The sequence below is a fragment of the Haliotis asinina genome, chromosome 14, assembly GCF_037392515.1.
Source record: "Haliotis asinina isolate JCU_RB_2024 chromosome 14, JCU_Hal_asi_v2, whole genome shotgun sequence".
Taxonomy (NCBI): Eukaryota; Metazoa; Mollusca; class Gastropoda; order Lepetellida; family Haliotidae; genus Haliotis; species Haliotis asinina.
Window position 1 is genome coordinate 17,405,180 of NC_090293.1, and position 14,419 is coordinate 17,419,598.

A 14,419-nucleotide genomic window follows, 5' to 3' on the forward strand; every position below is an offset into this window, starting at 1 on the left:
TAAACATATTATACAAACATTCATTTCACTCTTGTAGTTCTTTGCAAAAGCATTAATAACATGAAAATAGTAGGTATTACAGTGTTATCTATACGTGAATATTACCTTTGTTTTGTTTACCTTATAAGTTTCCTCATAGAACACTCATCAGAAATACTACCGTATAATACTAAATGAGGAATATAATATGAAAGTTGCCATAATATGCATTTATGGCACATATTTGATCAGTTTAAATAAATAGTTAAGTCCACATTGACTACTATAAAAAGTTGGGGCATTTTTACCAAATTTGCTGGGGCATTTGGTAGCTGGGGCGATTTGACTGAGATCCTTTAAAGATGAAGCCGACTGGTCACCCAACATTCCACGGGTTCAATGTGGGAATGTAAACATTACGAACGTTGCAGTGTTGCTGTTTAACTGTGAGTCGAACTGAGACATTACATCCGTCGAGGTATGAAAACGTAATGTTTCTATCAGTGACGTTAGCCGAGTGAAGAACCTGTAACCCAGGGCGCCGTTTCACAAAACTCTCGTTAGCCTAAGATCTTGTAACTTTTCTCGTAGCATTCGCATCTCCTATGCTACAGTATAGAAGGCACAATGGCTACGAGAAAACTTACGAGATCTTAGGCTAACGAGAGTTTTGTGAAGCGGGTCCCTGATCACCATATGGCGGTACGTGTAGTTTACCGTAGGAAATTTACGAGGCGATGACCACTCACATGTAACGTGACGCGTAATGAATTATGTCGAAATGCAAAATGTATATTATAATTCAACATCTGTTGTCAAACACATATTCATTCGTAACTACTCGCCTCTTTCCGTAACCTGCAAGAAGGTCTTTCGGGTCTTTCCGGCTTTCCGGAATGACTCGAGTAGTTACGAATGACACATATTGTCAAACTTTCGTGCAATTTGAGCACCATCAGTGCGGTCACGTGACAATTTCGTTGACTGCCACTTCACACAACACGTTTGACAACACCGAAAGTTTTATGGAAAAGTTGGTGAGATAGAAATCGATCGTATTTGTCGACAACAGTTTGACAACTCTGAAAGTTTTATGGAAAAGTTGGTGAGAAAAGTTCATATGTTGGACCGACTGTTGTACTTTACTGCCTCGCGTTCAGTTTGTCCTATTGTTAAGCGTTGCAGTTACATTTTTCTATTATGCGCTGAATATTTCAGAGGACGTTGCGCATCAGTCATAATCTGCGTGCACAGACGTGTCTATCGGTTCCAATCCACGCGCACTTATATCCTTATACAAGCAACTATAATGACAGTGTTTTGCCTTCTTTCAATTCCGCATTGCTTTACGCTGCATTCAACACTTTTCCATTCGAGTCAAAGTCACCTTGTAAACGATTACGAAAAAACAAACCGCAAAGGAGCGTTATATCTGATCCAACCTAGCCTCATATGAAGACAAGAAAAACTTTCGGAGGACGTGTCATAACGAGAATTTTATATCGGAAACTGCTCCCCCCTCCTCTGTGTGTGTGAGTGCGTGAGTGCTTGTGTGTATACCCATAACTGCAATTAGATCAAGGTCCCCGTCACCCAAACGTAACACAAGCTCGCACGCACGCACGCACGCACACACACACCACCACAATAACACTGTGTATTAACACTGCGTTAGTGTCATAATATGCATTGACGTGCATTTCTACTATCTAACGTCCTGCATAACCAAACATTTCTCAATAACCACACTTCATATAATCCGAACCTTTACAAGGATATATACTCTTCAAAATAAGTAGGGGAGCCTGAACTTTCAATTTGGATAGGAACTGTAAACGTTAACAAACGTTTCAAGGACAGACATCTTATGAACGCACCACCATTTCCCTCTATTACCCCCCTAAACACAACGCATGATATGCACGTGCACAACGCAGTAGCCCCATACACGTGCATGGGGTCCCATTCTTGATTTTGACATTTTTCCAAGAAGGTCGAGAAATCAATTAGAACATTAAATTTGACACTCATCTTGCATCACACATTTGCTACTGTTTGTTTCTAGTGTTTTTTTTTGTGTTTTTTTTTGTTTTTTTTGTTTTTAATGAAAATCGTATGCATGCAAATTACATGCCATCCACCAATCATCTTTCTAAATACATTCCAAATAACTATGGTTGTTAAGAAGTGCAAATGGTGATGCACTCTCAAAACATTCAATAATATCTTATCAACAACAATATTAACTTTTTTTGAAGAGTATATTAAGTACTGCGTGGTAGATAGTATGTCCTACGTAGGAGATACTAAGTCCTACGTAGGAGATAGTGACACCCAAAACAATTTTCACCGTGGCCCTAATACGCTTCCATAGAATAGAGATCGGTCGTATTTGTCGACAACAGTTTGACAACTGAAACTGGTGCTGTTGGCGAGTTGGTGGAATGTTCACACTCTCCAACTGCAGTTTGACAAAATGTGTTGTCAAGCTTTAGTTTGCCGTGTGAAGGCCGCTTTAGAATATACCATATGGGTCATAAATAATAACAATGTCTCCGTGTTGGTTTGCTGTTCAACTCAGCAATATTCAAGCTATATGACAGCGGTCTATCAATAATCGAGACGGGACCACACGATCTAATGATCAACTGCATGAGCATCGTCGATCATGATATCAGGGTTTGAATTGGTATTCAGCAAACCATGCTGGTAAAGGGATCGGGTGATCAGACTGACCGACTTGGTTGACACACACCATCCTATCCCTCTTGTGTAGTTCAATGTTCATGAGTGAGTGAGTATGGTTTTACGCCGCTTTTAGCAATTTTCCTGCAATATCACGACGGGGGACACCAGAAGATGGGCCTCACACATTGTACCCATGTGGGGAATCGAACCCGGGTCTTCGGCGTGACGAGTGAACGCTTTAACCACTAGACTACACCACCGCCCCCTCAATGTTCATGCTATCTGTCACTTGCTTGTCTGGCCCATGTGGCTTGGCATTTTTTTTATTGCGACCTTAAGCAACATATCGACGTATCTGATAATACCTTGCGCCTATTCTGACTTTGCTTCACTCTCACTCACAGTATAGAATAACTTAAGTATAATATGAGTGGCGATTAGCACCCTTGTGCCAGGGACGCCTCAATGCACATGTAACTGGCATGCTAAATATTCACGAGAATGATTTTTCTCCAACTTTCAGCTTATCAGATAATTTATAAGGGAAGCATGCGGCATTGCTATGTGGTTCCAGGGATCTGGGATAGAGATTATTTAAACAACCCGTGCATGCTGTGAGGCGACAAACGGGTGGGCGGTCATCGTTCCCATTTCAGTTTAATGATCATTAAGTCTATCACCAAAACCTACGTTCGTTTGTTGTCTTAAAACACCCATCAATAATTCAACAATATGTCAGTCTGTAATAATTAAATCTGAAGTAGACAATCCAGCATCAGGAGAACTGATCTACGAGTATATGTGTCAGCAAAGGCAGCAAGCCTGACGATCCGATCCCGTTAGTCGCCTCTTAAAAGCATGGGCTGCTGAATACTGGGTAGGAATTTCACGGGTACAATCACTGAATTGCCGGAGCCAGACGAGATGGTTTACCGATTGCTTCATACAGCTGGAATGCCGATGACTGTAGCCTCAACTACTCAACAAACAAATGGTGCAGGGTATTATGATTTCATTGTTGAATGGTTTCACTGCATTCCTGTGACACCATGTGTACCTTCCAAATGTGGCTGCTAATAACACTTGTATCTGACAATGTAAAAATTTTTATAAAAATATATCGTCTTCTTGAGAACATCTCCAACGATTTAAAACAAAGAAATGGCGACTGATTGGTCCATGGCTTAAAAGCACCAATGTAGTTTATCTGGAGTTACTGAGAATACCTCCCACGATTCAAAACAAAAAAATAGTGGTGAATGGGTTCATGACGTTAAAGACCCAGCGTGGTTATCCCCCTTTCCAACATGCGTCTGCCTGTCATTTTAGTAGCAGTGGATTAGTAACGACAAACACAAGTGTACAGTTAGACAAGTTTATCAGCTTTTAGGCAATAAAAGTCAGTTTAATACCAGGTCACAATGGGATAAGCTTAACATAACAGAATGTGGAAACTTAAACGAGTTCTGACAATTTGTCCTGACAAAACCAGCCTAAGTTTCACGGATAGGTTTGTTTTCCGTTTTTTATATAAAACATCCACACTAAAATAAACTATACAGAAATAGCTTTATGTGTACCAGAATGAAAACTACATAAAATCAATTTATGACAAATAATTATTTATTTGTATAGATTACAAAAAAAATCATGCATAATTTGCTAGCAGCTTTATCCCAGTGGTGTTGTTCAAAAATTGGGGCCCAAATTCGAGAATGCATATGACAAATGGATGTCATGTTAGTTTGGGTGCCTGCTGCTTAAAATAGTTACAATTACCATATCACAGAAAATGTGGTTTTCAACAAGACATTAAATACTGGACTTCATCAGGGAGATGGAAAAATATAACCAAAGTTGTTATGAGATGAACTCACAAACATCACATAACAAAAACAAAGATTTTATATTTTTTCAAAATATATTCCACCCATCACGATATAACCTCACTGAACACTATCACCTTAAACCTTGTCTTAAATGACAAGACATCCTACAAACTCTGCAAACAAAATGCTTCAAGGAAAACAGAATGCGAAATTTAAGCTAGATTCCCTCTTCCAGTAAACAAAAACTATGTTTCCAAGATTCTTTTACAGTAAACAAAGATTTTAAATTTCTAGGCTTGTTTCAGAATGTGTGGAGCTGTGTGAATAATTTAAACAATAAAATCATGAAGTTTGACAAAAGCTGTACAAACACACAACATGAAAAAATGCCCACAATTTTATGCACAAATATGATTAATAACTTCACCAACATCATCAAATACAAAGAAAATTTATGACATGATCCTGTGACAGCATATCCATCTTTGACGTATAATAGACAGAGCGTCTTTCCCTCATTCTGCACCCGGAAAATTCATGCATAGAATGTTCTTTGAAAAAAGAAAATGCAATGGTCCATGTTTTGTCCTTGACAAGAGTAAAGCATCTGACACAGCTGTTTAGAAGCTACCTCAGAAGAATCAGCAATTTTCAAATTTCATAAGGATGGGTTTGGTTTTGGGTGTACTTTTAAAATACAAAGTCAAATGCGCAAAATATATCCGAGCTACAAGTTAGGGTATTAAAATTCTGATGTTTTCATCCACACAATCTGATCATTATGGGGTTCAACGAGCTCACTACCCCAGTGAAGTTCAACGGCTCATAGAATCGTAAATGTAGGGTACTTTTTTCAGCAGGGTGCCATAGATTTTGCATGAAGGCTTTTTGGGTTAATTTGTGGAATTACTAGGGTGGGATAGCAGAATTTTATTAGAATCATTTCACTTCACCCTAGTTTGATATAATTCATAATCTCCATTCCACAGTAGCCAATCAAAAAGTTGGAAGGATCTCGTGATCATGGTCTGTTTTCTTGCATTTGACTGATATTAATAACTGCACTGAGTTATGACAGATCACATGCTGACTTTAAAACAATAACTCCTTCCATCATTTGAAGAAGTCTGTTAAATCAATATCATTCATGGATTGCCAGCATCTTAAATGAAGGATCAAAACAATCCTGAAATTTCAACACATTAACCTTGCATTCATCGTTTCATTCGTTACAAAAATATGCTCTCAAGTAAATACTAAATACTTGTGAAAATAAGATGCGTTTATTTCATTTCCACATTAAAAATTGCGACATGAAAAAGCTGTATTAGAAGTATAGAATTCACAAAGAATTGCTGAAGTCTTTAAGTACAGGCTGAAGTTTCAGAGAGTCTTAGCAGCACCTTGAACTGTGGAATCCCAATTCCTTAACAGGTCTAAACTGGTAGCAGTTCAAAATAGATGACTGGACCTGGCACAATTAGCAAGTCACTTCGCCAACATGTAACACCAAACAGTAACTAGGACATCAAAATTTCAAACTTGATGGGAGAAGAGATTTTGGACTTCTGAGCAATCAACATGAATTCTAAACCAGAATTTCAGAAATGTCCAAAAACAGATCAACAGAGGTGTTATGAATGATAGAAGAAACAGTTAAATGCAAAAGCTGTGACACAACCAACAGCGTAACCATGGAAACCAGTCAAAATTGACACTGGTCCTTTAATGAGCAGGAAAGTAGTCAATCCTTTCGAAAAGTCCTTCTACAGTGGAAGATTCCAAAATATATGTTGTCTGTGATATAGTATGCACACATTCAATGCACCTCCGGAAAAGTCCAGACTGAAACTCGAAGCATGCACAAGGTCCAATCCATTCTGAACAAGGGGTGTTCAGTGAGGCAACCTGTATTCAGGCATGTTCTGTCTGAAGTGGACTCTTCCATCCAGACTAGGATCCCACGTTTTCAAGTCAAAGCAACCTATATGTGTCTTGTGAACATCACGTTTTTGCTGTAAGCTTACAAAATCAGAATACTGGCACGAGAGGACTTTCTAGTTGCATATTATCAATATCAGATAAATTAAGACATGTATTTATTTCTACAATTCTTTTCCAATAAGGATCACATTTACATATGGTATTAGCTTTCATCATCACCCTCAGTTCATCTAGGCATAAATAGTTGAAAAAACTGCAAAAGCCACACAAGGGTTCTTTAAAAGCTTGATATTCACAGAACTTGAGGTAAATTTGACTGAAATGTTGGACCAGCAGAAGACACATGTGCTTCAGAGAAATGTTGGTGTAGATACATCCATGATGACCTGGTTATTGCTGCTTGCACTCAGCCGGTTTGCCTCCTTCACCCTGAAATAAAGAACAACAGTGATTAAGTGAACACAAAGCAATAACGTGGGTCAAATACCTCACGGGTGAGATAAGGGAGTTGGACCCTGTTGCACCTGTAATTAAGTGGAAACAGTCATGATGACATCCCCCAACTGCGGTTATACACACCTTCATTTGTTGCTCTAATCGGCAATATGTTCAAAATCATGTTAAGATACTCCTAACTCATATAAATGGGTGAGCGAGAGACAGAGGACATCAGAAATGGGCTTCACATGTATCCATGTGGGGAACTGAACCCTGGTCTTCAGATTGTCAAGCGAACACTTTACCCACTAAGCTGCCTCACCACTTATATAGGCCTAACAACTTGTATAGGCTTTGAAAAACGGTACTCAAATCAGAAAAGTGCGTTATTTCTTAGCTTTATCTCAATTCACTGAATTGAATGTTAAAATAACTAAGAAGTTAGTAAAATAATGAATGTTTCCCATTTTGCCTGCCAGAAACATTAACTTCAGAATCTAAGATAAACTCCTGCGAGGACCAAGAGCAACAGTTCCTGTCCTAAAAAGAGAAGCAACTCTGCATGCTAAGTTGTGGTGACCTACATTCCTTGGTCACCTTTGCGACTACTAAAAGATCCACAACTCTTACAACTTGTCACTGGTCCTAACTGACCAAATAACTTCAAATCTCAGTTTGAACAAGAATAAACAACCAGTTTAAGGAAAAACCTACTTTTTCCAAATTTAGGCATAACCATGAGTGAAAACATGTCCTCCTAATGAATTATCAGTGACAAAAGACACTGCCAGACATCTGACAAAAGAGTGAGTGACTACAGTTCTATGTCACTATTTGCAATATTCCAGCATTATAACTGGGGGGGGGGGGGGAGGGGGAGAGAAAGAGGGAGAGAAGAACACCGTAAAGTGGGGAATCGAACTCGGGTCTTCTGCATGAAAAACTCACTCTTTTACAACTAGGCTACACTGCCGCCCCCTGAACAAATGAAGATGACATACCAGGAAATACAAGAGTATCTGCCTGAACTGGTTCCTTGACAGTTTGTTATTATTCACACGTTTGTACATCAATATATCTTACGTAATGGATCTTAGATATTGTGAAACAGGGGATGTGATTCGATGTATTTCATCATACCACCATACAATACTGTATTGTTGTATTGTTACACCATCAGGGAATAATCATACTGATGAGACTAATGTGACTCACTTAGCCAGCTCCTCTGCTACTTGGTGCCAATAAAATCTTTACTGAATCACATGGGGTTACAAATGTATGACACCCTAGGAAATCCACTCAACATCCCTGGTATATTGCAGGAGGTATACATAGAATTTAGGTTCCAGCAGCCATGGATATCTCAGGAGAGAAAAACTGAAAAGTCTCTACCCAAGCAAAATTTGCAGTTAACTGACATCAGTGTAAACATGGACCCAGTCAATCACTGAATACCAACAATGACTGTCTTTAAGTAGAAGCATACTAACAATCGCAATAAAATACAATTAAATAATTTTAACCAGAATTTGTGATACCTATAAAATATAACTCATTATGAAATATATAACATTCACATCCATAACAATACGTCAAACACTGATGTTAAAGAATATAATTTACTATGAGATGACCTCATTCCTCTCATATACCCCTTGGAACTTATCGTTATCAATATTAGAATTAAAAACTGTACAATATGTTGATAAGTTCCAGATTTTCTGGAATTATAGGTGAGAATCAAAGTTGGCTATTCTCAAGCTTCATCACAGGTATGTTTCAATATGTCCAAACTCAGTGTTGGAAACTGAACTATACATGGTTTCATAATGTTCAAACACAAGGCACTCAGTCTTCGTTTGCTCATCACACCTTTGACCCAGGTTTGATTCTCCACATAGGTACCATGTGTGAAGCCCATTTGTGGTGTCTCCTGCCGTGATGTTACTAGAATATTGCTAAAAGCCATGTAAAACTTTGAGCGATGCTCCAGCTTCATGATCCCATGGATATACCATGCCATTCAGAAAATGCTCACACGCAACATGTTATATTTGGGATTACTTTCCCCGGGATTACAGGACTTTCTCAGGTCAGATTCGTGTACTTTTGGGGATCAAGTAAAAATCTGAGATTTGAACCCACACAAGGACTTACTGGGTGCCAATTATTGTGTCCTACACACACAACAATTGACAATGGGCACACCAAAATTTATTGGCACATCCATGGAGATACAGAAAAAGCCCAAATACTTTTCGTAAAAATTCCAATCAAATAACAGTAAGTTATCACTGAGCTTCTACTAGCTTGGTTATGGTATAATTGGCAAAATAATTACTGGTACAATGTGATGATCATGATGCACACAGTACAATAACAGTATTGATGATAGTATTTTCACAATACACAATACAATAACAGTATTGATAATAGTATTTTCACAATACAATAACAGTATTCCTAATAGTATTTTCATGATACACAATGCAGTAACAGTATTGATAATAGTACTCAAGTGTCTGGGACCCTCATTCTGTAATCCAGGGCCCATGCAAATTAACAGTATGTGTTCCATGGACCCTCAGAAACAGCACTCATGGTAAATTTTACACTCACAGAGTGAGGCACCTTATCACCAGCACACTGTTAGTGATCTGTTAATAAGGTTTCTCTGAGTCAAGGTTTAAACCTAGGATGGACTAAAGTGTGAAAAAAATACTATAATATTTACTTTGCAGAGAAGTGTATTCCCAACTGCAACTTACAGTATACGTGATCACAGTCTACATAACTGATGGGGTGACTATCCAGAGACTGATAGTGTGAGCACCAAATCCTACCATCAAGGTAAAACAACATACAACCGGCTACACCACCCAGTCCATCCGGTCAAAAGGAATGTGTTGATGGAACCTGTTAAACTCCAATCCCCACAAAACAAGCACCTGGTACTAAGGGCCTTCTGACCCAGAGTCCCAAATGCGGTTGTAATCAGACACCAATTCTCAAACAATAAACATGAAGTGGTACAATGTTGCAGATCTGCTAATGCTAGGGACACTTGGCAGCCATATGCACAACAAAAAACATGCAAACAATATAAGTTTTACAACAGACTGATGCACAAGACCCACTCTAAAATATGGAGATTTTTTGCATTTTCAAAGTACATGCCACAACAATGGTGACAGAATGAGACCCACAAAAACAACAAATCAGCAAGATTTTAGTTCACTGTCACAGTTTGTGTCACGAGTCATATTTTGGTATTCAATGGCAGTGACTACTGACAAAAAATGTAGTGATGTCAGTTCAAAGGACTCAAATAATATCTCACAAAATAGCCCACACCCAATAATAACCAATGGTATGAAGCATTTATACATTTATTTTAAGAAACAGTAATGTTGCAATCTGGAACAGGGAAGATAGTAGGCTATGTCATGTGATTGTAGCTACAGCCATCACTGGGTCACACATTGTACTCATGTGGGGAATCGAACCCGGGTCTTCGGAGTCACGAGCGAACGCTTTAACCAATAGGCTACCCCACCGCCCCTTCCCTTGAGAGAGAGATAAAGTAAGTATGTATTTACAGCACTTCTAGCAATATTCCGACAATATCATGGCATAGGCTCCATGGATAGTACCCATGTGGGGAATCAAAACAGGGCCTTTGGCATGACAAGCGAGCGCTTTAGCCACTAGGTTACCCCATTCCAGAGTATGGTTTTATGAATGTTTAGCAATATTCCTGCTAGATCACAGCTGGGAAAAGAAGAAACAGACTTCACACATTGTACCCATGTGGGAATAGAAATCTGGTCCTTACTGATACAAGTGAATGTTGTGTCCATGTGGACCTAGTTTTGAAATAATTTTCAACAGATCTGATAATCAGTACGTAGATGGGAAACGTGGGAAACCATGGGAAACGTTAGTATACTGTTTCGGAAATGTCACAGAAGTCATACGCTACAATAATGGAGGAGAAAAGAGTGAATAGATTTTTCGTCATTTTAAGGCATAAACAAGAAGAAGGGTGAACCCAATTCAGGTTTAAACCTGGTCAAACACTTAATTCATGAGCCTACCCAACTGGTCCCCATATCAAATCCTTTACCAAATGCACAGTAACTTTTCATACAGCTAGTAAACAGACAAATGAGTAGGGGGTTAAATGTGTTAAAGTGACTTTAGGACCAATGCAGAAGATAAATCCAGCTCTTTCACCAGAATAGTTACACACCTTTTGGTCATCACTTCATCCTCGATATCTCCAGGGTATACGTTCCGGTATCTCTTTACTATACCCTGGACGCATCTACGGGTCAGCCCGATAATTTTATTACCTCCCTTTTCTGGCTCCACATTCTCAAAGTAGCCAATCAGCTAGGCCACCGTTATAACTGACCTTGCAAGTGTCAACAAAGGAAGTGTTCACAACTGCGAAGGTTTGCTCGCAGTACAACTCAGATTTTAGGGAAATCATACAGACAAATTGACAGGTCCAAAACTTTAAATCAATATATGCAAGAACTCTTTCTACCTCTTCCAGAAAACCTCTGCATGGTTTCTGTCGCCAAGTTTGATCAGTTAGATAATCTAAAAGATGAAAGTGAGTTGTGATTGGTTCGCTTAACGTCTCAGTGAAGACACCCGATTGGATAAAAAGACAGCCAAGGGAGGTAATCAGTTTATCTGGCAGAGCCAGATGCGTCCAGGGTACAGAGGAGACTTATCGGAACGTATACCCTGGAGATACCGAGGATGTCATGACTTTGGAATCACTTTTAATGTACATCGAAAGTACCACTTCGTGACTTCATACAAAACTTAATTTACGAGATAGCATAATAATTACTGCGATACACAAATCAACGTTATCCATGGATTGCAGTTCTGTACATGAGGGTGCTTGGTAGGAGTGAGCATGTAGTTTAACTTCTTCTATCAATATTGCAGAGGCGTCAGTTCAGAAAATGTACTAACCCTCAAAAACAGACCTTTAGAAATAAGAAGAAACATTAAAACTACGAATAAGTCGTTCATGATCTGAAGAACATTCTGAGTTTGTCTTCGAGAGAATGCAGTTTTCCGCTGCATTATGAACTATTCCTATTCATCTTAAAAACAGTTTGCAAAACAAACAGAAACACACATTTCAAAAGCAGCAGATCCTCTTGTTAGTCTGGTGTTACCATGACAACCAAAAATTACATGCTTTGTTGGGTGGGTCAGCCACAGATCACACACGCTCTCGAGCAGCAACAAATATCCATCATGGAATCTACTTTGCCAAGTACATTGCACATCAGACCACTCATTGCCAACATATATCTGTTTAAATGGCTTTTGTTTTCTTCTTTTTCTTTACTGGTTCCTAAGATTATAATATCAACTAACCAAAGATAAGTTAACTCTATTCTGAAAGTGTAATCTTTTCTATGAAAGTACATCTGTAACAACAGAATTCTGATATGAGATATGCTTTAATGCTGATTCCTAAAGCCTGTTATGTTTCAGTGGTGATTCTTAAAGCCTTTTCTGTTTTAATGGTGATTCTTAAAGCCTTTTATTATTATAATACATAACTACTGACAAGAAAATCAGAGTGGTGACTTTTCCACTTCCTTTGACGTAGTAAAATCATAAGGCAAGCAATTACATACAGTATGATACATCGTATCCCCCAAAAGAAAAGAGAGATGCTTTATCCAATGTACAAGTTGAAGACATTCATCACTTCAGTGCTGAGTGAGTTTAGTCTTACATCAAAGTTGGTATTACTCCAGCTATATGGCAGTGGTCCATAAATAATTGAGTCTGGACCAGATAATCCAGTGATCAACATTATGAGAACTGATCTATGACTAAGGATAGTGGTGGACAAACCTGGGACTTACACCCACAACTGATCACATAATTGGTGGTACCCAAGACCACTGAGCTACCAAACCCCCCAAACAGTTTAGAACGCACGAGTTGGTCCACAGGCAAGGCCCAACATCTAGTCCCCATGGCTCACAATCTTCAATTGGTACAGAGTATGTATTTTACTAAACAACCTCCATGAGCTTACTTTCGTTGTTTCAAATTTTAAGAGTAAACTTTAGTAAGAAGGAGGCCATAAGTAGTGCACTTGTGCCAAATCCCTTTGTCTCTTAGACAATAACACATGTTTAAACAGGAAACTTTCCTTTGCATGATCAAGGCAGTCACTGAAACAACTATTCAGATGGTACCCTGAAGCAAATAGCTTTTCCACCCAATATAAAGCCTTTAATGTTATTCTAAACGCCATATTACTAACACACCTGAGATGTTGCTATAATATTGGAAGTACAAATCCTTTCTTACCTAACAACAAAGTTATAGAGAAAACAGTCTTCATTTTCAATTAAAATGTCTCTCTTGCAAGATCATGAATCATTCTAATAACTGTCCCAAACTATTGTATTCCATTACACAACACCTGGTCATTCATTACCATGGTTACCAGAATCAGGATTCTAAAAATAACCATCCCATCAATTCACACCTCCATAGAAACAAAACTGTCAAACAGTCGGCACTGAAATACAACAGATAAATACCAACACATCCATTCCACAAAGTGAGTACAAGAACTTAATAATTAAAAGCAAAGGGCACAAAATGAGGCTAGCAGAACCAAAACCAGTGAAGTAAGAAAAATGAACTTGAAATCCCATGCAAACTGGTACAGGGCAGTCATGCAGATGAGTCTAGGTCTGTATACATCCTTGGACGAGGGAGGGTGGACGGACATACATAGGCAGCGGTAGAAATAACGCAAGTCCCTTCCAGGACAACATCCTTGGAATAAAGCTTATATCATCCTGCTGGTGGTTTGGACTCAAATAAGTTCAGTAAAAGATTAACAGGGATAGAATTCAGAAAAATATCCTTGAAGTGTTTGGCATGGACCGTGTAGTAGGGCTTGCATGCCTTGAGCCAAAACATTTACATTTTTTTTCTGCTGAGCAGATACATACAACTTATTTGAAAATTGTGCTCCATCCCTGGAAATTTCTGGTAAATTTCAACACTTGTGTTAAAGAATTGACAATGTAAACGTCAACGTTTTAATATAGATCACATTGTCCAAATGAAATGCACAATCCACTCAAGCAAAATGTTTCCCATGACAACAGAAAAAAAAAAAAAAAATATATATATATATATATATATATAAATATATAAAATGTGCAAAAATTAAAGTTTGAAATTTACAGCTACTTTTTACGATTGTTTCTAACGCTGTCAAGGGTGGCTTTTTATTAATAAAAAGCAACAGATTGACCACATACAAAAACCATATACCTATTTCGGTATGGGTATGGGATTATTCCGATCCCTGGGGGAGAGAAAAAGAAAAAGGAAAAGTTAAGGTTATTCTGAAATTACATACCAAATAACTACATGATGAACTGGAAGTGGAAACAAGAACCTTCAAGGCAAACACCATTATCTGCTATACAACAGAAACTGCTGCTCTTTTGAAACGTGTCGAA

The 14,419-nt window shown here is 38.4% G+C and overlaps 1 protein-coding gene across 5 annotated transcripts in view; it reads right to left on the minus strand.

The window, feature by feature from the left end:
* Positions 1 to 4,028: 4,028 nt before the first annotated feature.
* Positions 4,029 to 14,419, minus strand: part of LOC137262126 (nucleosome assembly protein 1-like 1-A) — a 37,787-nt gene continuing 27,396 nt past the window's right edge. For 2 of the 5 annotated variants that reach the window (XM_067799904.1, XM_067799906.1), the window contains exons 16-17: positions 14,229 to 14,262; positions 4,029 to 6,869 (exon numbers count right to left, since the gene is read on the minus strand). In XM_067799904.1, the coding sequence (XP_067656005.1) occupies positions 14,251 to 14,262 (12 nt within the window). In that variant the 3' untranslated portion in view covers positions 4,029 to 6,869; positions 14,229 to 14,250. Of the gene's footprint in view, positions 6,870 to 14,228; positions 14,263 to 14,316; positions 14,336 to 14,419 lie in introns of all 5 variants that reach the window. The other 3 variants (XM_067799903.1, XM_067799902.1, XM_067799905.1) reach the window with 2 other exon arrangements.